Raw genomic sequence first — 27,969 nt, 5'->3', positions numbered from 1 at the left:
AAAGGCTTAAGTTCTGCAAGTTGCAACATCTGGAGACTAGGCACCTGTGAGGTGATCTGATTGAGGTGTATAAGGCCTTGAATGGTTTGAGCTGGCTCAATGCTAATGGGATACTTCTGTTTGCTCAGATTAATAACCTGAGAGGGCATAGATTGAAATTGAGGAAAGACAGTTGTAGAATAGATGTGCAGAAGCTTGCCTTTAGCCAGTGGGTAGTTGATTGCTGGAACAGACTGCCATCTGTTGTTATGGACATTGATAGCTTAAATAAATTTAAGACTGAACTAGACAAACATTTGGAATGAATGGACCAGTGAAATGGTAAGGAGTTTTTTTTTTGCGTATGCTATATAAGCTTGCTTTCTTGCATCATATGCCTCAACTAATGCTAATGAGACTTGTATTTTCATCCAATCTGCCAACTTCTGTAAAAGATCGATGTAAGTCCTATTTTAAAATTTAGTATTACCCACAAACTGGCATTTATAGATTAAATTTGATGTAAGACTTATCTATACTTTGAAAACCATTATGATAATACAATGGTACCTTGGATTGCGAGTTACTTGGTCTGCGAGTGTTTTGCTACACGAGCAAAAATTTTTAATAAATTTTAACTTGATAAACGAGCGAGGTCTTGCAATACGAGTACAGTCAGTCCTCGTATAACACGTGTTTACACTACGCGAATTCGATCATACACGATTTATAAATACGGGAACGATATCTTATATAACACGAACCGAATTCGCTTATGCTCGATTCGCCTTTGTGTTTACAAGAAATGGCAGTCGAACGCAGAATCACCCCCAACCGAACGCAACACGATAGGAATGAAGAGAAGATTCTGAAAATGTATTTACGTTTTTTATATCAGTGAAGGGGAAACACATTTCACCATAATAACGTAAATACCAACACAATTCCAGCTATCAGTACAATCACAAATGCAATTAGATCGAGTTTACTACCAGTTTATAACAGATTCCACTAGCAGGAACGCAACTGAAATTATTTTTATTGTTTTATGGTAGTAACCCCTAGTAATGTGCTTTAGTAAAATGTGAGGTGTTAATAGTGTATCTCTGCCTTTACGGTGTTGTTTATTCAGTTGCTACACGCACGCAGCTTTATGTGTATCAAGCGTGCCTCCTCATTTTGTAATAGTGTGAGCGATGAATCTGTTTAACGACAATGCAATGTCATATTTCCGTGAAATCCTCAAAAGGAGGCAAAATCAAGTGTCATTGGATAGGTTCCTTTTTAAAGTCGCACAAAAAGCCGTTAGTGACAGTGAAAGTCGTCCTACCCAATAATTAATAAATTTAATTGCTTTGTGTATATTAAATTTAAATATTAAAAATATAAAAAGGTATGTATGTATTTTGTAGTAATCATTTTTACAGTATATGAATATTTTTGAGTTTTGGAACAAATCATCTGGGTTTCCATTATTTCTTATGGGGAAATTCGCTTTGATATACGAGTGCTTTGGATTACGAGCACGTTTCCGGAACGAATTATGCTCGCAAACCAAGGTACCACTGTACTGACTTTGAATAGGTGTAAATAATTTGATAAAAATCATTCGCTCCATTCCTCGAATAATGCTCATAGTAACATAAGAAAAACAAAATTATTTAATATTAATTATTCACTATTTAAATTTATTTTATATATACCTTGCTTCCTTATTGTTTTCTCACAGAATTTTAGTTGAACGCATATTACATACTTGTTTGGTACCATATCAGTGTCAATTGGAAGATAGGATGAAGAAGCTGTATTACTTATATGCTACTGTCGATGAAAATGCTATAAGGTAAGTCATATAATATGCTTGATAGAATAGATCTCTATGATGGATTTGGATAATGATGGATTTGTACTTAAACTTCAAATCCAAAATTTTTGGTTTTTGATGTAATCTTTCTTAATTATCACGGGACTTCATACTCCTAGTGAAACATTAAAAACAGTTCAGAATTAAAGATACACATCATGTCCTCCATTAAACATTATTTGTTACATTCATGAAATTTAGGTGTAGGTTTACTTTATTATGATATTACACATTTAAAAAAAAGAGCAAAAGAAAAACATTATTTGCAATCACAGTAGAACTTCGACTGTCTGTCACCCTATTTACCATTAGTCTATGTTAACCGTCACTTAACTTCACTATGCTGTAATGCATTATGATATTGGTGGCATCGTGTCACTCAGTCTTTGTATACAACTTACTGTATATGGCTGTACTTTAACCTCTTCTTTCACATTTTAATAATTTTTATTTAGTAAACCCATTGAATTGACAGAGAAACGTAAATGAGTAGTGTTGGGATTATTACAAAAAATTAAAATAATCATATAAGAAATGGTGAAGGTGCTACAAGTATAGCATTGGTTTATGGAATAGGAAGAACAATGGTAAATGATATTAAGCGTGATGCAGACAAAATTGAAAACCACATGTCAAAAATGGAAACTACTGACGGTAATATTGAAAGTCATAAAACAATGAAGCTTGCTAAAAATGAACAAGTGGATACTGCAATGTTTCAATGATTTGTTCAAAAACATAGCCAAGGAATTCCATTGTTGGAACCTAATTGAAAAAGCCATTGAAATAAAAAAAAAACTAGGCAGAGATCCTTCACTCAAGGCTAGCATCGGGTGGTTGGACAAATTTTAGTTTCACCCTGCTATTCGACAATTTTCAATCCAGGGCGAGAAGATAAGTGCAGATAGAGCGGCAATTTCTGTTTATCGTGAAAAACTACAGAAGGAAATAGCTGATCAAAGTTTGGTTAAAGACCAAATACAGATAGCCCTCATTTTGTGCTTGTCCGATTTGCGCCTATTCGCAATAACGCTGATCACTAACCACAAAGCCATTTTTATATTTTATTTATTTATTTATTTTTGCAGTTTTTTTTTTATAAATTGAAAGTTTAAAATCATCAGACAATTTATCAGCATCATACTGTGCTATGTATCATGCACTGTTCACGTGATTTAGGACAATCTGAGCCAATCAGCAATTAGCGCATCCGTATGAGAGACAAGAAAGATTCCTGCCCTCAAAGTAGCCACTCGTGGATGCAGGTGATAAAGGTCCATGCAGTGAAGCATTCAGTTGGTTGTTGTTTATGCAATTTGCATGTGTCGGAAATTTATTATGCTGACATGTTTTTTATTAATTGTGCTATTAATAAATTAAATAATAATAATAGTGATATCCATGTGCAGTTTTTGCCAATCGTGTTATAAAGTTTTTAATTTAATAAAATAAAGAAACACCATGTCTGATAAAAGAAATTCATTGAATCCTAGTGCAATATTCGGGCATATGAATATGCTTCCATCGACTATTACTACAACTATGAAGAATGCTAATAAAATAATACTAAGGTATTAATCCCTAGGTTACATTAAACAATACTGTTAACTCTCTTCCCTAAGATATTTGTATAGATTTTACCTGATACACTAAAGAGTGAAATTCTATGGTTTTCCACATTCTGTTCTATTTTGCATTTTATATATTAGTAAAATTAATGCCTTGCTATAATATTTTGGAACTTGTGCTACGGAAAACAATATCTGGATAATATCATATGACAAATATGACACTATTTTTAGCATTAGTAGAGGCACATGATGCAAGAAAGCAAGCTTATCCAGCATCAGCCAAAAAAAAAAAAACCCTTACCATTTCACTGGTCCATTCATTCCTAATATTTGTCTAGTTCTGCCTTGAATTTATTTAAGCTAATTTCCACAACAACAAATAGAAGTTTGTTCCAGCAATCAACTATTTGCTGGCTAAAGGCAAACTTCCACACATCTATTCTACAACTGTCTTTCCTCAGTTTGAATCAATGCCCCCTCAGGTTTGTAATCTGAACAAGAGGAAGAATCCCATCAGCATTGAGCCTGCTCAAACCATTCAAGGCCTTATACCTCAAACAAATCGCCTTGCATGTGCCTATTTTCCAGAAGCTGCAACTTGCAGAACTTAAGCCTTTCTTCATAAGAGCACCCCTTTGTTCCCTTCACCAGTCTTGTTGCCCTTCTCTGTACTCGTTCTACCAACTTTACTTTCTTCCTAAAATGAGGCCTCCAGACCTGTACGCAGTACTCAAGGTGTGTGACCTGACCATTGCCTTATATAAGGGGATAATCACCTCCTTATCCCTGCTTGCAAAATTTCTGTATATCATTGACAAGACCCCCATGACCTACTCTGGCTTCCTGTCTGCACTGCTCAGAAAACATATCTGATTTCAAACATATCTGAAAGAGACCTTGGGGTAATTGTCATATCTGACAATTACTCCAAGGTCTCTTTCATTCTCCACTACCCTGAGTGTAATACCACATAATTGGTACATTTCTCTGGGGTTACTGCTACCCATGTGCAGTACTTTGCACCCTCTACAATGTTAAACTTCAGTTGTCACCTCTCAGCCCATCTGCCCAACTTTTCTAGATCCTGTTGCAGTAGTGTACTGTCATTAACAACCCTGCCAACCTTCATATCGTCTGCAGACTTGGACATTAAACCTGATATACCTTCATCAATATCATTGATAAATACAGAAAACAACGATGGTCCCAACACGGACCCCTGGGGAACTCCACTAATAACATTAGTCCATGAAGAGCAGTGTCCATTGATTACCACTCTCTGTCTTCTCCCACTCAACCATCCTTTTATCTATTGTAGCAGCGTGCTCTTAATGTCATACTGCTCCAATTTGTACAGTAGTCTTCCATGTGCAACAATATCAAAAGCTTTCCTGGAATCCAAATATATGATATCAAAACTATTTTTTGCATCGAGTTCCTTTGTGACCACATCATAATATCCAATCAAATTGGTCAAACAAGGCGTCCCCTTGACAAATCCATGTTGTTCTGAATTATTACTGCTTTCTTGTCTAGATGATCCTGCAGTGCTTCTTTAACCAATGACTACATTATTTTCCCTGGAACAGAATCAAACTAAAAAAAAAAAAGTAAAGTGCAGCCATTATCAACCCACTGCAGGGTGGAAGCCTCCTCAACAATTCATGCTGAGGGAAATGGACCATAATCTGCCACGCTGGTCCAGTGCGGGTTGGCAGATCGACCGTATTCAGAATCAAACTAACAGGTCTGTAATTACCCTTTGATCCCCCTTTGTGAATTGGAGATACATTTGCACATCTCCAGTCCATGAGGACTTCCACCGAGTCCAAGGATGCTCTCATAATTATTGCTAAAGGTTTGCTTACTTCGTTTAATATAACTGGATAGAACCCATCTACCTCAGGTGCCTTTCTTATACAGTGGATTCCGGTTATTTGGGCCACCGGTTAATCGGGGCAGCCGTTTATTTGGGGCAAATCTTAAAAAACAAAAACCAGTCGAGAAAATAGCCAGGGTTTACTTCGCTTAATTGGGACAAAATGCCGTTTAATTGGGGCAGGAGACCTCAGCACTGGAGATTACCCTACGATTGTCTCCGACCTTACCACGTAGTTCGGTCGGATTTCTGGAGGTCACAACCATAAAACAATTAGCAGTCACCTGTTTATTGGGCTTTTCTGTTAGTGCAATCTATCATAAATGGACAGTAAACTCGATCTTATTGAATTTGCGGTAATACCGACAGCTGGAAATCTGTGGGTTATTATGGTGAAATGTGTTTACACTTCCATGGAATCTTCAATCATATAAAGAAAATAATTTTCAGAATCTTCTCTTCATTCCTATTTTTAAAGCTTCGTAATTTGTTACTCCGTTCTCACTTGCGCGTGTTGTGTTACTTGCAATTTGTGTGTGCCTTATTCTTTGTTATTGATTGCTTATCTTTTTACTGTTTTAAATTTTAACCCCCACCCACAGATATCAGTGAACAGAAATGTCAACTAGTTAGTATGTACATATTACAGTACGTATTAATTATTCCGATTATCCATATATTCTTCCGATTTTCACGTATCATTTAATTTTTTAATTGGTAAGGTAATCAAGAGTAAAGTTGTGCTTAATATATCTTTACTTTTTTAGCCTGTGGATAATATTCCTCCTATTTTCGCTAATTAGAATCGCTGTTTAATAGAATTAAAATTCAATTCACAAACGTGATCACAATGACTGGCGCTTACTACACATCGTATAGTAATAGTACTTTACTGTGGTGAGTTCATCGTAACGTGATTTGATTGTACAGTGAACTAATTGTAAAGGAGGGGGGGGGTACATTGTATTTTTAACTATTTACGTGAAACTTCGGATAATTGGGGCAGCCGCTTAATCGTGCCAAAATGCACTAGTCCCGATGTGTCCCAAATAACCGGAATCGACTGTATTTAACTTCAACAATTTCTCCTCCACTTTGCTCTCAGTTATTACAAAATCGTTTAAGTCCCAGTTAGAGTTTGATAAACATCTGGCCCTCTCCTCCTCGAATAACTCCTCATGTGTGAATGTAAATGCAAAATACTCGTTTAGTTCAGCAGCTATCTGAGAATGATCATCTACAGTCAAATCATTGATATCAAGTGGACCAATCTGATTCATCGCTTTCCTTTTACAGTTTATATAAGTAAAGAAGTCTGCTGTTTTTCTTTGCATCCTTTGCCAAAGATTTTTCATAATCTGCCGTTGCTTGCCTAACCTCTTTTCTGACTTGATTATGGACTAGCTCGTATCTACCATAGGCTTCTGTGTCACCTGACAATTTATGTTCATCCTTTGCATTTTTCTTCTTTGCCACTAGTCTCATTAGTTCATCTGACATCCATTTGGGCCTAAACCTAGAGCAGTATTTCTTAGTTGGAACAAAAAGTCTAGTAGCATATAAAATTATTTCCTTGAATGCTTCCCATTTAGAATTTGCTGTTGGTAACATCATCAGTTGGTCCCATTGTATGGAACCTAAAAAAAATCTCTGAGACCACTGTAGTCACATTTATGAAAGCAGAAACCCTTCCCTTTATTCCTGATGGCAGTTACATCTTTAAGTAAATCCCACATCAGTACATTGTGATCACTGTCGCCCAGTGGTTTCTTTATCTGCAAATTCTTAATGAATTGAATAATCACTGCTGATAATCAGATGAAGAGTGTTACTCCCTCTTGTTGCCTCTCTAATGTGCTGCTATAGAAAACAATCATCCAATAAATCCACAAAAGCCTTGCTAGTGTGCGAGTCACCAGCCCACAAGTTCCAGTCTATATCTGGGAAGTTAAAATCCCCCATTATAAGACACTCTGATTTACTGGCCCACTCTATTTCTCTGTTTAATTGTTCATTGTACTCATCAGAGCCATTAGGCCTATTACAAACTCCTACCCTCATTTTTGCTTTTCCAGTGCTTATATCACACCAAACTGACTCAACATTGCACTGTTCATCTATGTCAACTGGATGCACTTCCTTAGATTTTATGTGTTTCTTAACTAAATGCATAACCACTCCTCCCTTCCTATCTTGTCTGTTCTTTCTGTACACATTGTACTCCCCAAATTTCAATTCTGCATCTCTTATATCTGAGTGGCCCCAAGTCTCTGATATCCAAACAATATCCGCCTTGGTTGTCCTGAGCAGCACTTCAAATTCATCAAACTTATTTACTATACTCCTAGCATTGGTGTACATGCAAGTATACATGCACCTGTTCTTACTCTTAGTTACTCTAACACAGCCCATGTATTTATTTGTTTCATGACCCCCCAGGAATTCCTGAAATCCCCAGCAACTGGATTTCCAGGCTGCTGCTCATTCCGCTAGAATCAGTGCAAGAATCAATTCCACCCCTGCCTATGGCTACTGTTAATCTATTAGTCTGTGAATTCCCCCAAGCTAGCAGTTTTCCATCCCACCTAACATTGCCTCGATAGCATTCGCAAATATTCTTATATCCCTTCTAGTTAAGTGTATTCAATCCCTCTAGAAGCTGTCTCTCCTGTTAATAAGCATAGAACACGCTGAGAAAAAATTCTACCTTGTGAGCCCTGCACAATCTCTCCAGGGCCGAATTGATTGACAAGGCTCTAATCATATACTCCCTCCTATTGTGTCTGGGCAGAATTGCAGACAATTTCAAATTTAACCCTAACTCGCGACTTTTTTTCAGCATTGACCTGTACTTGCTTAGTAAAGCTGCAGATCTCCTATACTTAGTGTCATTAGTGCTAACATGTACAAAGATATCACCTTTTGTGCCCTTAAAAGATGATATCTGCTCTTCTACAACATGATGAACTTTTGCCCCTGGCAGAGATACCCTGGTTCTATTCCACCTATCTTTTTTTGCACAGTATATTACCCATCTCCTTAACAATTGAGTCACCAACAATAACTAGCTCCTGTGGGACCAGAGCATTCTGCCCTGAAGGTTGCTGCTGTTTTGCCTGGTGCATGGCGCCTCCGTAGCCAGGTGGGAAGGAGCAGCAGTGCGTAGCACACGCTTCTTGGTTAGACCGGGGTTCGAGCCCGTCACCACCAAATACGGAGGATGCGGAAAGGTCAGGGAATGACCACCGCATATCTCAGAGCAATATGGCCTTAGTTGCTAATGCTCCTAAAAACTAAAATAACAACAACAACAACAACAACAGCCTGGTGCATAAGAGTGTGCTCTGACGTTGAGTTGGGCAGCTGAGAACTTGATGGGCCCCCCATTTTAATTCCTTTGAGGGCATCCACCCAACTCTTCAGGCTCTTATAGACACCCATCAGAACGCTGAGTTGGCACATAATTTCTTCACATTCTCTGCTCTTAGCACACACTCAAAGACATCCTCCATGTCTAGATCACGACTTTCATCATTTCATTATGACTTTCAGTATTTCAAGTTTAATTCCATGTACACCTGTTGCTTTTAATTTGCCATGATATTTTCTACCTCGATAATAAAGATATTCTCCTGAACCTTTCCTCATTCGGTCTTTTCATCTTCTTCAGAGGCGCCTCCGTAGCCAGGTGGGAAGGAGCAGCAGTGCGTAGCACACGCTTCTTGATTAGACCGGGGTTCGAGCCTGTCACCACCAAATACGGAAGATGCGGAAAGGTCAGGGAATGACCACCGCATATCCCGGAGCAATATGGCCTCAGTTGCTAATGCTCCTAAAAAAAAAAAAAAAAAACCAAAAAAAAACCAATCATCTTCTTCAGTGATGTCATCGGATCTTTCGTTTTGCAAATTATCAAAATATTTTCTCCATATTTCTAAAATATCCTTCTCTTCTGTTTTAACTGTGTTCTTTTCATTTTTGACTAGTTTAGTTTTCTCCACTGTTCTGAAATTTTTAACAAAGTTTAAAAATATTTTCCCACCATTCTAATACTTATTTTCCATAACTTTCTCAAAATCTTTCCAAGATTGATTTTTATTTTGCCTCTTTTGCACATATCGTCATTGCTCTGAAAACATTTTACAGAATTTTTCAGAAATTCTATGGCAAGGCACATATTAGCATGTTTAAATAATTATTTTATGAAATGGTATAATCAACATAAATTTTAAATATTACCTAAGAGATCATAATTTGTAATATATCTTCTTTTGATAACTCTTTCCTTTTATGATTTCAGAGCTTTCAATGAATTGCTAAAGAATCAAAATATGTAAGTTATTTCTTTTAAATTTAGTATAAAGAGTCTATCCTATCATATTTATGATGGATAACTTATACAGTTATTAAGTGGAAAATAAAAGGAATAGTTTAACATTGTGATTAGGACAAATCATTTATTTGCTAATGCAAAGGCATTACATATTAAAAGCAGTTGCAGCTTGTATACCTAACAAGAAGGTTATGCAAGAAAAATTTTTATTACTTTTTTAAAATTTAAATAAGATTGAATGTGTCCATATGACCTGGCTGCTTCAGTCTAAAGAATGTTAGATGAAATTTCTTTATAAACTGTTGTCTGTCAGTTTTTAGATCAAGAATATGATTGTATAAACTAACTAAACATTCTGCATTTTTATTTTTTGTGACAATTTGTTGTTAGATGTATTGATTTATCCAAGAGTATCTGAAAGAAGTGGGGAGGGGGGGCACAGAACGTTGTGATTAATTAAGTAATTGAAGAACTTTTATTAATATATGAAATAATGAGTTGCTATACAATGTACACAGTTAAGTTTAGTTTATTTGGTGGCTGAAGATGAAACCATAAGAGATATCTGTAAAACTGCCACAAAAAATGCATAGTCCATTGTTTTTTATTGCAATGGTATATCAGCTACAATAAAACAATTACAGTGAAGTTTTAAATTTCTTCTGAGACTATATCTCATTAATTTTTAATTAATTTGTTATTGTTTTATTGTAAAAAAATCCAGACCAGCCTGAAACTGAACAATTTTACTGTTTTGTTATTTTACAGTGAATTTAAAAACTTAGCAAATTGTGTAATTTGCTAAGTTTTGAAATTAATATGATATATATTTTTTTATAAAACAACCTTATGGAATTTTATTTTTGAAGTATGATAAAGTGAACTTAAATGTATACTTGGTATAGACTCTCTATACTATTTTATATATTAATGTAATGTCATCTATGTTCTTCTCTGATCACATTACTTCTTTATATTCCTTTGTCCTTCAGAATTGGTGACACCAATACCCTAGTTGTCCATATCATCAGTACCATTTCAGTGTTGACTCCACGTGACTACGATTACAAAACTTTTAATTAGCTTTCCTTACTCTTTGTTCTCAGAATTTCACTCCACTAATATAGCATGTTTTGTTGTTGTTGTTATTTGGTTTTTAGGAGCATTAGCAACTAAGGCCATATTGCTCCGGGGATATGCGGTGGTCATTCCCTGACCTTTCCACATCCTTCGTATTTGGTGGCTCACGGGCTCGAAAGCATGTTTTGTCTGAGGCAAATTTTATGCATCTTAAGGCATGTGTTTTTCAGATAAACTTATGATGTCGCACGATATTATTCATTGAAATACTTTTATAACTCAGGCATATTACATTAGTTTCTCTCAGGAAGAAGATACATAATCATTTTTTAAATGTTAGCATAATCAATCTTTTTTTTTTACATGGTGTTAATAGCAGGGCTGTGTAGCCAGAGCCTGGAGCCATGAAGCCAGAGGTTCCTATCGAGCTGGAGTCGGAGCCAGTAAAAAAAAAAACTGACTCCTTGGCTCCAATTAACTTGTTCGGTCATAATCATGAGGTTGCCACATATGTTATATGCTTTGATGCTTCATGGTGTAGTTTCATTTCCCTGATTTTGTTTTTAATGTCTAAACCAGTGAGTGATTTTTGAATAATACACATTTTATTTTTTCAGAAATGTCAAATGTATGGTGATCGACAAAGGACCTAGAACAAAGTCTAATGTATTTGAATACTTTACTGTCACTGAAGATGATAAATAATATATTTTGCACATGCCAAGTGAATGATACTGACGCCGAGATTTTGACATGTGGAGCAAAAATTAGTAAAAATTTGACCAATAAAATCAGTGTTTCATTATATGCCTAACATACTACGGTCACTGAAGATGATAAAAAATATATTTGCACATGCCAATTGAATTACACTGATGGCAAGATTTTGACTTATGGAGCAAAATTTAGTAAAACTTTGACCAATAAAATCAGTGTTTCAACATATGCCCAACATACAAGTGAGTACCTTCATCAACTAGTGAAAGGTGTTCTGAAAGGGTTTGAAATAAGAAAAGAGCATGTATTATACATTGTGACTGATAATGCCTCCAACATGTCAAGTACCACTGAGAAGTTAAATAAAGGCCAAGAGAGAGGTGATTCAGTAACAGATGATGAAAGTGAAAGAGATGAATCAAGTGGTGAGACTCCAGAATTAGAACCTGATGATGACATAGAAGCAGTACTGAATTTAAGTAATAGTAATAGAGGCATGTGATGCAAGAAAGCAAGCGTATGAGCTTATGTAGCATCAGCCAAAAAAAAAAATAATAATAATAATCACACAACCATTCCCTCTAAAAGTTTGTCCAGTTCCTCCTCGAATTTATTTAAGCTATCAACTTCCACAATGACAGATGGAAGTTTGTTCCAGCAATTAATCACCTGTTGGCTAAAGACAAATTTCTGCACATCTTTTCTACAGCTGTATTTCCTCAATTTGAATTTATGCCCTGTTAGGTTCATAATCTGAGCAAGCGGAAGAATCTCATCAGAATTCAGCGTGCTCAACCTATTCAAGGCCTTATACACCTCAATCGGATCACTTTGCAAGTGCCTAGTCTCCAGCGGCTGGAGACAGAACTTAAGCCTCTCCTGGTAAGAGGATCCCTTCATTCCCCTCACCAATCTTGTTGCCCTTCTTCGTACACATTCAAGCAAATCTACATCCTTCCTAAAATGAGGCCTCCAGACCTGCACGCAGTACTCAAGGCATGGCCACACCATTGCCTTATACAAAGGGATAATCACCTCCTTTTTTCTGCTAGCAAAATTCCTGTATATCATTGACAAAACCCCATGATCTGCTCTGGCACCCTGTCTGCATTGCTTAGAAAACTTCATATCTGACTGCACAATTACTCCCAGGTCCTTTTTGTTTTCTACCACCCTAAGTGTAGCACCACACAGTTGGTACATTCCTCTGGGGTTACTTCTACCCATATGCAGTACTTTGCATTTGTCAATGTTAAACTTCAGTTGTCACTTCTCAGCCCATCTGCCCAAATTTTCTAGATCCTGTTGCAGTAACACACTGCCATTACTGTCATTAACAACTCTGCCAACCTTTGTATCATCTGCATACTTCAACACTAAGCCTGATATACCTTCATCAATATTATCGAAAAATATACAAAACAACTGTGGGCCCAACACCAAACCTTGTGGGACTCCACTAATAACATTAGTCCACAAAGAGCAGCATCCATTGATTACCACTCTGTCTTCTCCTACTCAACGACCCTTTTATCCATTGTAGCAAATTACCCTTAATACCATTCTGCTCTAATTTGTACAGTAGTATTGGACAAACAAGTAACATCGTGGATGAAATTTCAAGCCTCTCGAGAGTTCAGCACATACATTGTGGTGTTCATACTTTACAGCTGGCAATTCATGATGGCTTTGGAAATAAACATGCAACTGTTCTTGTAAATAAGGTGAGACAGGTTGTACTAGCTGCTAGAAAGCCAAAAATAGAAGCAATAATTAAACAGCATGCTGGAAAAGTAGCAATTTTGGATCAAGCTACTAGGTGGGGTAGCACATATATGGTGATGGACCGCTTACTGGAACTGAAAGTCGTGTCATGGACGGGTACTGGGAAGCAGCCTTCCTGGTGATCGCTGCTTCTTGGTAGCTAAATGGCCAGAAACAACTAAACAACACACACACACACACACACACACACTATGCAAACACAGCACTACACTCATTTCTGACCATTGTACAGAGTTTTGTATATCATCACAGAGAACCATGGCTCAGATGAACTAACATTTAGGGGCCGCCTTACATAAGACACAATACATGTCCAAATATTCTTATACATACATATCCTTATTGACATGGCCATCCTTGAACTAACACTAACAGAAGTACTGTGGGACCAGGGGCAGAAACTTAAAAACTTGCTTTACCAACCACATACTACTACTAAGAAAATTCAAGGTGCAGACTTGACTCGTGGTCAGTTCGTAAAGGAATGGAAGCCTCTGATCTACTGCCTCTCCAAGATATATGGTCCCATAGCTGAAGGTGTCATGACCTCCATGGAAGTTAAGGAAAAATCATTATTGGAAAATGATATAATATTGGCTAGCTTTTATGTTGATCTCAAGTACAGATGTTTATTAACAGTTGGAAACCCTCAAGAATACCCAGCTCCAGGAGATGAAATATAAAGCAATCCACCACCATCATCATCATCTAATACTAATTCTGAAGATGAGTTTGACTTTGAAAAGATTATTGACAAACAGCATAGCTTGAAAGGCTGTCGACTGGAATTAGAAAAAGGCATACCACATGTTACTCCTATTAGTACATTGACTAAATTCAAGTTAGAAGTATGTGTCCCTCACTGAAGTTGAAAAAATTGATCGTCAATCAAAGAATGTCAGTAAAAGATGCAATATTAAAGTACCCTGAAATCATACGAGATGTTGCACAACTGGTGTTTGCATTGTCCCCTACTCAAGCCAGTGTAGAGCGTTTATTTTCAGCTCTAAAAATTTGCTATTTTTGAATTTAGTCCAATAAAACAGTACTTTAAGACATACTATAACTTCTAAATCTCTAAAAATCATTAAATCGATTGAAAGCATCAGTGAAAGAGGACTTGCTTGAGGCAATCTTGTTCTTAAGAACAAACTGCTATACATAATTAAAAATTTGAAAATTCAGTTTTTAAGAGAATTAAAGTACATTGACTAAATGTACTTTAGAAGCGCATTCATGTTTTTATATGGCAAATATAAGTCAATGTTTTTTCCTATAATGCAATAAGTTGTTTTCAATTCATAATTCATTCATTTTTGTTCATTAAATTAAAGGTCAAATCAACTGTATTTTTAGCCTAGAATATAAAGATCATTCCAACAGTGTTTTCATTTGTTGTTTGGGCATGATCATTGCTCACTTCAACAGTTCAAAGCTAAATCAAATAAATAACATCCACACATCTATTCTACAACTGTCTTTCCTCAGTTTGAATCAATGCCCCCTCAGGTTTGTAATCTGAACAAGAGGAAGAATCCCATCAGCATTGAGCCTGCTCAAACCATTCAAGGCCTTATACCTCAAACAAATCGCCTTGCATGTGCCTATTCTCCAGAAGCTGCAACTTGCAGAACTTAAGCCTTTCTTCATAAGAGCACCCTTTTGTTCCCTTCACCAGTCTTGTTGCCCTTCTCTGTACTCGTTCTACCAACTTTACTTTCTTCCTAAAATGAGGCCTCCAGACCTGTACGCAGTACTCAAGGTGTGGCCTGACCATTGCCTTATATAAGGGGATAATCACCTCCTTATCCCTGCTTGCAAAATTTCTGTATATCATTGACAAGACCCCCATGACCTACTCTGGCTTCCTGTCTGCACTGCTCAGAAAACTTCATATCTGCCTGCACAACCACCCCCATTAGCATTAGAATTAGCATTAGTAGAGGCATTTGATGCAAGAAAGCAAGCTTATGCAGCATCAGCAAAAAAAAAATAAATAAATAAAATAATAATAATAAATAAATAAATAAAAAATAACCACTTCCACTTCACCCCTCTGTTCGTTCGAAATACCTGTCCAGCTGAACCTTAAACTTATTCAGGCTATCAACTTCCACGACAAGGGATGGAAGTCTATTCCACCAACCAACCACCTGCTGGCTAAAGGCAAACTTCCGCACATCTATCCTACATCTGTCTTTTCTCAATTTGAATTTATGCCTACTCAGGCGATTATTCTGAACAAGAGGAAGGATCCCATCAGCATTGAGAATGCTCAAACCATTCAAGGCTTTATACACCTCAATCAGATCACCTCGCAGGTGCCTAGTCTCCAGGCACTGTAATTTGCAAAACGTAAGCCTTTCTTTGTAAGAGCAACCCTTTGTTCCATTCACTAATCTTGTTGCTCTTTTCTGTACTCGTTTCAACAGCTCTACATCCTTCTTAAAATGAGGCCTCCAGACCCGTGTACGGTACTCAAGGTGTGGCCTGACCATTGCCTTATACAAGGGGATAATCACCTTCTTATCCCTGCTAGAAAAATTCCTGTATATCAATGACAAGACACCATGAGCTATGCTCATGAGCAGCAGACCCTACCAAATATCGTAATTGTAATGTATAAATGGATTTCTATTACACAGAAAGACATATATATATGAATAAAGAATGTAGATGCTGAAAAGTTTATTGCGTGTATACTGCATGTTTTAGAAGTCAAAACTGTATTAGTCACTGTTTTTTTTTTGTTTTTTTTTTAATTCTTGCATGGTTTTGGAAAGAGGAACCCCCCCCCCCCCACCACCTTTTCAGGCAATTAATCATACAGTAAACACATTTAAAATATTTTTCGGTTTACAGTCCAAAACATTCCAGGCATTCACCCTTAGTATCTGCTGGTATTATATTATAGATTGAAAATATTTTAGGAGAATCTGTATTTAAGAAAGTATGTAGCCATTTATATTTCTCACTTGCTCTTTTTTCGGTAAATCATTATTAGTGAGAAAGGTTGTGAATTGCTGCATGCTTTCTTCTTTATGAAATTGGTCTCTCTCATTTTATTTTCTCTAACAAAAAAGTTTTTTTTTTTTTTTTTTTTTTTCAGTTGTATTGCTTTGCACAAATAATAATGACTCAGAAAGATTTCCATTAATAGATAAGAGTTTTTTTGTTTTTTTATAGATACCATTGATTTTTTTAAATAATTTCTTTAATAGAATTCGAAATCAAGTTTTCAACTTATTGAATAGCCTTCATCTTCCTAAGAATGAAGAAAGAAGCAAGATGTTGACAAGTAAAATTATACTTCTTTCAAGTAAGTATTAGGTAAAATTACAGTATGTGTTTTATTTACTTATTTTTAGGACTTTACAATTTGATTGAATGTTTACTTGTGTTTTGGGAATTGAGATTCACTTCCCACCTTCCCAAACATGAAAGGTTATTGGAATCTATAGTATTCTTTGAATAGTTTGAGAAGACAGAAAATGCCTGTTGATATTTGACTTGTTTCTTTATGTTTTTTTTTTCTTTTTTGGTTTATCAGAATTTGTAGATGGGCAGCGTTTTAACTTATCAGTCATACTGTGAGCTGTACAGAAAGGGCCCATGGGCCACATGGAGGCTACCAGTTGCCGACTCCTTGTCTCAAGCAACAACTTGAGTTTCTCCAGTTTCTTTATAGAATTGATCCATAAATAAGTGATAGATAATTTCTTATAAGACAAATAAACCAAACACATGGTTCCATACATGGATTATTAATATTAAGCTCATGGGGAATTTGGATTTTTCTCCCATTCAGGTAGTTCCTGCTTTTATTCTTTCCTAATAGGACTTGATAACAGAATTCAACACAGACTCCAGAAAAATCACCAATTTAAGTTGCTATATTGCAGGAGTTGAAACTTACTAGTATAAAGTGTAACCCTTTTCTTGCAAAAAAAAATTCTCTTTACAATAGTGACACAATTAAATTAATGTTACATTACACTGGCACTTTTTTAAATGAATTAGTTTTATTCTCTCTTTTGCAGTTACATAAAAATTAGCAAACTTAATTTAGCTCCTGTTAAAATAAATAAAACACTACACAAAAACTTACATCAGAAATGAAGACATGATATTGCTGTTTTGTTTGCCAATTCCACCTGTTGGCACCTAATGAGAGGCCAGTTTTGTAAGTTGTGTGGCAACATCCTTATTTAATGAATTTTTATGTAATTATGAATATTTTATTAGTTATTTCATAGTTTTCTCTCTCCTCCTCCCCCCTCTCCAACTTTATTCTTTTATTTCCCTTTTTTTTTTTACTGTTTTATTCCTTTTGCTCTTCTCTTTATCACTTTATATATATACAGTCCATTCCAATTATTTGGGACACATTGGGACTAGTGCATTTTGGCCCGATTATGCAGCTGCCCCAATGCGCCAATAAAAAATCAAAACAAACAAACAAACAAGCAGCTGCCCCAATTATCTGAAGTTTCATGTAAATAGTTAAAAATACAATGTACCCCCCTTTACAATTGGTTTACTGTACAATCAAATCACGTTACGACAAACTCAGCATAGTAAAGTACCCTTTACTATACGATGCAGTAAGCGCTGGTCATTGTGATCATGTTTGTGAATTGAATTTTAATTCTATTAAACAGCAATTCTAATTAGCGAAAATAGGAGGAATATTATCCACAGGCTATAAAAGCAAAGATATATTAAGCACAGATTTACCCTTTATTACCTTACCAATTAAAAAGTTAAATGATATGTGAAAATTGGAAGAATATACTTGATAATCGGAATAATTAATACATACTGTAATATGTACATACTAACTAGTTGACATTTCTGTTCACTGACATTTGTGGGTGGGGGTTAAAATTTAAAACAGTAAAAAGATAAGCAATCAATAACAAAGAACATGGCACACACAAATTGCAAGTAACACAATACGCGCTAGTGAGAACGGAGTAACGAGTTACAAAGCTTTAAAAATAGGAATGAAGAGAAGATCTGAAAATTAATTTTTTTTTTATGATTGAAGATTTCATGGAAGTGTAAACACGTTTCACCATAATAACCCACAGAATTCCAGCTCTTGGTATTATCGCAAATTCAGTAAGATCGAGTTTACTGTCCGTTTATGATAGATTTCACTAACAGAAAAGCCCAATAAACAGGTAACTGCTAATTGTTTTTATTGTTTTATGGTTTTGACCTCCAGAATTTTGACCGAACCACGTGGTACCGTCGGAGACAATCGTAGTGTAATCTCCAGTGCTGCGGTCTCCTGCCCCGATTAAACGGCATGCTGTCCCAATTAAGCGAAGTAAACCCTGGCTATTTTCTCGATTGGTTTCTGTTTTTTTAAGATTTGCCCCAAATAAACGGCTGCCCCAATTAACCGGTGGCTCAAATAACCGGAATCCACTGTATATATATATATATATATATATATATATATTCTCTCTCACTGTCTTACTTTCTTTAACTTTAACTTTTTCCAACTTTATTCTTTATTCTTGTATTTCCCCCCTGTTTTTTTTACTGTTTATTCCTTTTCCTCTTCCCTTATCACTTTATGTATATATATATATATATATATATATATATATATAATTAAAGAATAATAGTATTAAAAAGCTAAGTAATCATAGAGGGTAGAGAATAACAGTACGAAAAGGAAGATAACATTGAGTATGGATCAGGGACACTGCATTAGCAAAACGTACCCTACAGCCATAATGGGTATATATACAGGGTGTTTCAAAAGCGATGGTCAATAATTTAAAGGTGAACTGTACAGACTACAATGTGCAAAAAAAACCAAGTAAACATGGGTCCTTAAGTGAATCGTTTTCGAGATATTGCACATTTCTAGTTGCGATCCACCACTGACTTATGCTCGTTCTCCCTTTCCCTTCTCTCAATGCTCTGAGACGTAGCAGGCATACTATCATTTGTCAAAGGATAGTCAACATGGAAAGAGGTTACAGCAACGAAGAGTATGCAAACATGCACTTCATGTATGGTAAAGCCAACAGCAGTGCGCTTGAGGCTGCACGTTTGTACCAAGAAGCATTTCCCCGCTGAAGGCAGCCCAACAGGCACACATTCATCAGAGTACATCAATGCCTTAGAAACATGGGCACTTCGCACGTGGAGTACGAGCAGGTAGGTCCAACCTGATGTTGAGGAAAGGGTGTTAGAAAGAAGAGAACAAAATCCAGGAATTTCGACAAGGAGGATTGCTCTGGTACAAGGTCTCAGCAATACAGACTACCTTCCCAGAGTAAACTTCTGCCAGTGGATGCAACAACAGTGTGTCCTGAACCCCCAATTTTTAAACAACATTTTGTTCACTGACGAAGCTGGGTTTACTCATGATGGAATTATTAAATTTCATAACTTTCATGTTTGGTCCAACGAAAATCCTAGAGTCACGACATCAGCAACGTTTCTCATTGAATGTCTGCGCAGGACTACTAGGAGACTGTCTAATTGGACCACACTTTCCAAAAAAAGAAAAAAAAAAACAAGCTAACACCAGAACATGTGGTTTATGCATGATGGTGCACTGGCATATTTTGCTCCAGTTGTGACTCGATATCTAACTAGAAGGTATGGTCAACAGTGGATAGGTAGAGTGGGCCTGTAATGTGGCCTCCCATATCACCAGACGTAAATCCTATGGATTTTTGTATCTGGGGTCATGTAAAAAGCTTGGTGTACACTTCTGACATTAACAGTTGAGGAATTTAAGCATTAGGTTGAAGGAGTCTTTCAGCAAATCAGAAATGACCCAGGAATGCCCGGGAATTGCAGCATTAGGTTGAAGGAGTCTTTCAGAAAATCAGAAATGACCCAGGATTGCCTGAGAGGATTTGCAACTCATTGCAGAGAAGACTACAAAGCTGCATACGGATGCAAGGACAGCAATTTGAACAATTTTTGTAATATTCTGTAACATGTAATATCTGTAAAATCCTGTGGTGTTGAAACCAAAAATTAAAAATATATTATCTTCTGTTTAATAAAATCACCCTTAGCAAAGGATTCACAGCTTTTTGCTAAACTAGTGCTCCTATCGTGCTAGTGGCGGATCTTAACAGAAAATGTGCATTATCTCGAAAACGGTTCATTTGCGGCCTGATGTTCACTGGGACTTTTTTTGCTTATTTTAGTTTGTACTTTTCACTTTTAAATTATTGACCATCATTTTTGAAACACCATGTTTATATATATACAGTGGATTCCGGTTATTTGGGCCACCGGTTAATCGAGACAGCCGTTTATTTGGCGCAAATCTTAAAAAACAAAAACCAATTGAGAAAATAGCCAGGGTTTACTTCGCTTAATTGGGACAAAATGCCGTTTAATCGGGGCAGGAGACCTCAGCACTGGAGATTACCCTACGATTGTCTCCAGGCGCCTCCGTAGCCAGGTGGGAAGGAGCAGCAGTGCGTAGCACACGCTTCTTGATTAGACCGAGGTTTGAGCCCGTCACCACCAAATACGGAGGATGCAGAAAGGTCAGGGAATGACCACCGCATATCCCGGAGCAATATGGCCAAATAACTAACTAACGATTGTCTCCAACCATACCATGTAGTTCGGTCGGATTTCTGGAGGTCACAACCATAAAACAATAAAAACAATTAGCAGTCACCTGTTTATTGGGCTTTTCTGTTAGTGAAATTTGTCATAAATGGGTGGTACACTCGATCTTATTGAATTTGCGATAATACTGACAGCTGGAATTCTGTGGGTTATTATGGTAAAATGAGTTTATACTTCCATGAAATCTTCAATCATATAAAAACATTAATTTTCAGATCTTCTCTTCATTCCTATTTTTAAAGCTTTGTAACTCGTTACTCCGTTCTCACTTGTCTCACTTGGGCGTATCATGTTACTTCCAATTTGTGTGTTCTGTGTTATTTGTTATTGATTACTTATCTTTTTACTATTTTAAATTTTAACACCCACCCACAAATATCAGTGAACAGAAATGTCAACTAGTTTAGTTAGTATGTGCATATTACAGTACGTATTAATTATTCCGATTATCACTATCACGTATATTCTTCCAAATTACACGTATCATTAATTTTTTAATTGGTAAGGTAATAAAGGGTAAATTTGTGCTTAATATATCTTTACTTTTATAGCCTGTGGATAATATTCCTCCTATTTTCGCTAATTAGAATCTCTGTTTAATAGAATTAAAATTCAATTCACAAACGTGATCACAATGACCTACGCTTACTACACATCGTATAGTGAATGGTACTTTACTGTGGTGAGTTCGTTGTAATGTGATTTGATTTTACAGTGAACTAATTGTAAAGGGGGGGGGGATAAATTGTATTTTTAACTATTTACGTGAAACTTCGGATAATTGGGGCAGCCGCTTAATCGGGCCAAAATGCACTAGTCCTGATGTGTCCCAAATAACCGGAATCGGCTGTATATATATATAGTATGTAGAAAGTGTGAAGAAGATTTTTGTTTAATCCTATTGAATCTAAGGTATACACCAGAAGTGAATTCGACGAAATGGATAAGGAATGTAGTTATATATGGTAGGATGGGTGACCAGAGAAGATATGAAAAAGAGAGACAGATAGTTGGCAAGAAATTAAAATAAGAAATGAAAAGGCGACCAAAATAACTACAGTGCAGTGTTTTTCACAATTTCAGTGTCTTCGTCAGAGTCCATCCACCGAAATTATGAGAAAGACGGCAGTGTTCTTGCTTTTGTTTCTGACATGTTCTGTATGCTATGGTGCACATGTGCTGTAGATATGTGTTAAGACACGTGTTATACATAATTATACTATGCATTTGAAATTTTGAAAATTTCAAATACATAATATAATTACATTTATTCTACATAATATAATTACATTTATTGGTACAATTTATTAGACCTTATTCTTGCCGCAAAATTAAAATAATAAAAAACTTAAAAAAAACTTAATGTGATTACTATGAATTATAGAAATGATTTATTAAATAAATCAAATTTCTGTTTATTCTTGAAGCATCTGAAGTCAGAAGAATTTATATATTCATTGTAACTGTATACATATTGAATTAAGTGTAAATTTTTATTTTTTCTGGCACCACTGTTAAATTGGACTGTATTTTTTGTGGCATCATACAGGCTTGAACCTGCAGCCTCCTTACATACATTCTAACCACTGGATCACAGCCAATCCAAACATTACATTCATATTACAACAATGTCAGTATCACTATATTGGGATATAATTTATTTTTCTTAATCTGTGTGCTGTTGGCAAATTTAGACCCACATCATATAACCAATAATTTGTTTATTATTATTATTATTGTTATTATTATTATTTAAACATAAATTTACCATTCTAATTTACATTCATTTTGCATCACATTAATTGTGAAAATCATTACTGCATATTGTCATAAAGTATACAAATGCTGCTTTATCATTGGCATACCTTTATCCTTTGGATACTTTCCACACAGAAAATTTTCCTGATCCCGTGAAAGCACAAGAGTATATGCAGAACTTCTGTATTCATCTAGAAAATGATTCTTCATTACGTTCTCACATGAATACCATTTTACGAGGAAGAGCTTCATGTCCAGAAATTGGAAATAGTGTGGTATGTTATCAATCTTTTGATGTTCTGTTAAATATTAATTGAGTTCATTGTTTTTTAGCATACCATGATAAATTTTATTTGCAGAACTCTTGAAACCTGAAACTCAAGTAATAGGACACATTGATACTGCTAGTATCAACGTGTCCTATTACTTTGCCACACCAGTTACTCACTCTGGTTATGATAATTACAACTGAGTAATTGTTGTGATTCTTGTAGTACAACTATTCATGTCAGTGTTGGTATACAGCCACTCCCCGACTTATGTAAGGGTTGCCTTCCACAGTACTCTATGTGTCGAGTTTTACATGTCGGAATTTCCCTAAATGCTTATGCATCACTCGCACCTATGCGTGCTGAATTTGATTGAAGCAATGTCGCCAAAAACTTACGTAAAGTCGAATTTTTTAAGGCCCATTTTATGTACAGAGTTTTGATTTATGCCCAATGTTTAGCATCTTGGAAATAAAGACTTGAGATATATATTTATAGGAACTTTTTTTCTTATTTTTAGCTCTACAATATGCTTTTACATTTGTTCTGTGGAATATTGAAACATCCTTTGCACACACACATACAAGGTGTGGCAGTAAAGATCCCAGACTGGTATTGTTGTGGCAATGTTCAATGAGTTCGTAAATAAACAGAAGTGTTATGTTGTAGTTCAAAATTTCTCCAACAGATGGTGGTCTAATGATTGTCCAGTAGGCTGACAGGTTGCAAGTAGCAATCAGTTTTGTTAGTAACATTAACATTCCATGTTTTGATTTTGCAGTGGACAATGAAGAAATATAAAATTTTGCTTTAAACGGGAAAATCTGCAACAGAAATATATCTAATGTTAAAAACTGTTGATGTAATGTTAAGTTGTACCAGTGTGCTTGAACAGTATAAGTGGTTCAAAGATGGATGTGAGGCTGTTTGCTATGACTCAAGAAATGGGTGTCTGTCAACCTCTTGAAATGAGGACAGAGTTGAAAAAATTTGGGAAATTATGTCAAGAGATCGTCTTTTGACCCTCAGAATGATGACTGATGAGTTGGACTTGAATGAGGAGACAATTCATCAAATTCCATATGATGATTTAGGGAAAAGGAAGGTCTGCTAAATTTGTGCTACACAGCTTCATGGATGAGCAGAAGCAGCAAAGAGTGTCATAGTGTGAAGACTTCGTCCAGATTTGTCAAGACAATTTCCTTGACTGTATTGTCACTGTAGATGAGTGATGGGTGTTTTGTTATTACCCAGAGACAACGTATCAGAGCATGCAGCGAACTTCAAAATTATCAAGGCCCAAAAAGTTTCACATACAGAAGACAATGCTGATCATGTTTTCAACAAACAAAGTGTGCTTCACAAGGAATTTGTACCTGAAGGGGTGAGAGTCAATGTAGTATTCTATGTACAGGTACTTCAAAGACTATTGAAGTGCATTTCCCAGGTGAGGATGCAATTTCAAAAGAAAGGCAGCTGTTTCTTGATGCAAGACAATGCCCCTGCCCATTTCACACTTGTTGTGAAGACATTTCTGATGAAACATGGCATTTTACAAATCAACCATCCACCCTAGTCTCCTGATCTAGCACCAGCAGCCTTCTTCTTCCTCTTTCCCAAGGTGAAAGGGAAAGAGGAAAGAAAAGGGAAAACTTTCCCAAGGTGAAAAGGATGTTGAGGACATAAAGAAAAATGTAACTGCTGACTGAACACCATCTCTCTGGACACCTTTGCTGACTCTTTTCAGAAACTTTTAGAATAGCGTAATAAGTGTGTTCAGTCAGGTGGTGGTTACTTTGAATAAAAATAAAATCATTTTTGAGTTCCTTCACTTTATGTTGTTTTTTTTTTTGCACCAGTTCTGGAACTTTATTGTCACACCTTGTGTTTTGTGAAGAAACTGTGAAAAAGTTGAAAGACAGATTTTACCTTACTGGAATGGTATAGTCAGGATCTTTGCTACTACTAAATTATTAACAAGTGATGGAAGAAGTCAAAAAATTAGAAGTGTAGTGGGTAAGGCACCATTTAAGAAAAGGAATGTGTTCTTGTTCAGTGGTTATTAATGTATATGTATTTCTTTAAGTTTGGGTATTTTTGACTACATGTCAGTTATACTTGCTCAATGGGGTCACTGTTAAAGCCAACAATAAACTTTCGTTATATTAATTGTAAACATTAATATAATGAAAATTATCTTATGAGGCCCATAGCTTTATTTGGAGGGCAGTGAGGGAACAGTTGCTTCCTCTTGATGGCTTTTTCCAGTTAAGAGGTTGAAATTGTTAGTCATGAAGTTTAGTGTATGGGAATGCTGTAATAAGCTTGTGCCTGTCCTACCATGAATTTATGCAAGTATATTTATCAAGTAAAAAATTATCTGACAATATATTTGCATCTTTTTTTAAGCAGCTGCACAATTATTTTTGTGGTTTCATGATTCCCCATATGGATGAACATGATTCAAAGATATTTTCAAAAAACTGGAGCACCAGAGTGATGGGAAAAAAGTTTTAGCTTTCAAAAAATATATTCAATTTGGTTGTCTTCTTAGAATCATAGTTAAGATTCTGAGGAACCATTGAATCTTAATCTGTTCATAATTTTACTTGATTACCTAACATTAAAGTTTGTTGGAAATTAGATATTTAAAAAAAAATTCATTAAAAAACTTGTTGCTTTTTTTTTTTTTTTTTTTGATATAGTGATATCCTCTATATCTATTTATGTATTTCTTGATTCAGTTTCATTAGCTTCTGGAGTTGAATTCCAAAAAAATTTGTCAATTTCAGCTTTTGTAAGCTCAAATTGGAAAAGATATGATCTTTTCCTTCCCTTCCTCTTCTTTTTCTGATTTTCAAAGGTATTTTTATGCTGCCATCTATTAAAGTTGTGTCAGCTATTAGTTCTAAATATGGATAAGAAACAGCAGCATGTACTAGAAAAATTTCAAAATATTCATTAACAGAAAATAATATTGACGTACATACATATGCTAGGAAGTTCACCCATGAAAAATGTAAATAATTATTAAAATAGTTATTTCAAAAACTTTAGATGCTTGCTATGAAATAGCTTACCTTTCTTGTGTTTTCTTTTTCAGAAAGAAATCCTGAAATCTTTGGGACTTCCAGTCCAAACTAACAATTATTACATCGTCATAAAGCAATTGCTGGAACGTGTGGCACCACTTATGGTAGATTCTGATGGAATTAAACAATTGATATTGTATATTAGAGATGTGTTACTTGGTACTGGTTCTTTAGAGATTGAGTTGAAATTAACAAACTCATTGCACAGAGGACTCCAGTTACTCCATGTATGTATGTCCTAATTAAAATATGGGCTGGATTCAGAATGTTTTTGCATTTAAGATTATAAATTAATTTTATTTAATTCAGTTTATCTTAAAATCAAAAACATGTATTATTTACAGCAATCTAATTGAAAATGGCATTACTTGAATGTATGCACCAAGATGTAAAAGAAAGCTATAGTGTATATTTCCATATTTTACAAAAATAAGTGTGTGTGCACATGTGTATTTGCTCAGATAAATTCTTCAGAACTATAAATGGAAAATATAAGTGTACATTTGGCAACATTGTTTTATTATGATTTGTGATGCTTGTTTTATGTTAAATGGTAATGTAGAGAACCTTGTTTGTGTGAGAGCAGTACTAAACAGTTTTAAGTAGAATTTGCACATCACAATGTAACACCAGCTAGTAGCATTTCAGATCAAAACAAGTATCAGAAATATATAATGGATATATAGTGGATATTTTTTGACTAGTTGACTGTATGAAGAATAATAAATTCTTTATATGGTTTTCCATTCAGTAAATATCAAAGAATAGTAAACCATTCTTTGACATTTTTCATTCTTCATATAAAAGACAAGAAACAAAGCTATAGTGTAAAGATTGAAAGGAGAAGATAATAAAGTATTTTGATACCTTCACATTTAGAAAAATATGAGTTTTAATCAACAACAAAAAATAAAGTGTAGCAAGGTTTCAGCCTCTAATATCTACTGAGTTTGAACTTAGCAGATATTATAGAGCTACTTTACAGATGAAGCTTTGCTGAATTAATAATTCATATTAAATATTTATGTAACTAGATGCTTTGTTATAATTCTTACTGTGTATTTGGAACTTTTTTTATTATCAATTCAGCATAAAAATACCTCCTTCTGCTAAACCTTTCACACGTGCAATTTGACGAATGCTTTTCCTGGTTGAAGTTAAAATGTACTTCTGTTGTACTAAATTTTTTGTGCAGAAATTACACATTAATTTTCTTAAGATATGTTTCACTAATAATGTTATTCTAAAGTTCACTAATATAGGTTCACTTACTATTTATAAAATATAACATTGTACAGTGCACATGTTTTGCTCTTATTACTGTTAAATTTATTGTGGGAAGGAAACCACTGTAAAGTTTTGAAAAAAAAAAACATAAAATTCTAACAGGATTTTGCACTCAATTCATTCTAGAAGGGTCTTTAAGTCCTCACTCCACATCTAAGGAATGCATGAACAAATGGTTCAGGCATTCCTGAGATTCTTGGAATCAAAGTGTAGCTGAACCATTTTAACCATTGAGAATGGAAAAAAACAATAATGCCAATACTGTGCTAGCCACACCTAATGGAATGAAACCCACCATGTTTCTTACAGTGGTGCTTTTGATATATATATGGGCGACACATTTTGGCTTGAATTAATGGTGTAAAAAGAAAAATGAAGTAACTGAAATTCTGTCGGTATTAGTGTTAGTAATGGCAAATAATGCAAGGAAGAAAGCTTGTACAGCATCAGCAAAAAAAAAAAAAAACCTTCATCACCTGTCAATCGCTTATAATAATTTATTAATTCTTCCTTAAATTTATTAAAACTACAAACTCCCACAACGCCAGATGGAAGTTGGTTCCAGCAATCAGCTACTCACTGATTAACAGAATATTTTGCACATCTGTCTTGCAACCATCTTTCCTCAATTTAAATTTATGCCCCCTTATATGCATTGTCTGAATGATACTACCAATGATGACACTCAATCCATTCAAAGCATTAAACACTTCAACCAGATCTCCATCA

At 35.4% G+C, this 27,969-nt stretch overlaps 1 protein-coding gene across 1 annotated transcript in view; it reads left to right on the top strand.

The window, feature by feature from the left end:
* LOC150079790 (sister chromatid cohesion protein PDS5 homolog B-like) overlaps window positions 1–27,969 on the top strand; it is a 284,729-nt gene that overhangs the window by 163,889 nt on the left and 92,871 nt on the right. Inside the window, exons 13-17 of the mRNA XM_090383234.1 lie at window positions 1,709–1,822; window positions 9,594–9,626; window positions 16,430–16,527; window positions 22,728–22,867; window positions 25,965–26,180. Of these exons, the coding sequence (XP_090239360.1) occupies window positions 1,709–1,822; window positions 9,594–9,626; window positions 16,430–16,527; window positions 22,728–22,867; window positions 25,965–26,180 (601 nt within the window). The remainder of the gene's footprint in view (window positions 1–1,708; window positions 1,823–9,593; window positions 9,627–16,429; window positions 16,528–22,727; window positions 22,868–25,964; window positions 26,181–27,969) is intronic.

Source organism: Mastigoproctus giganteus, chromosome 10, assembly GCF_048544385.1.
Source record: "Mastigoproctus giganteus isolate SK-2022 chromosome 10, ASM4854438v1, whole genome shotgun sequence".
In the NCBI taxonomy this organism is placed as follows: domain Eukaryota; kingdom Metazoa; phylum Arthropoda; class Arachnida; order Uropygi; family Thelyphonidae; genus Mastigoproctus; species Mastigoproctus giganteus.
The sequence above is the reverse complement of the archived record's forward strand: the minus strand, read 5'-3'. Positions and strand labels throughout refer to the sequence as shown.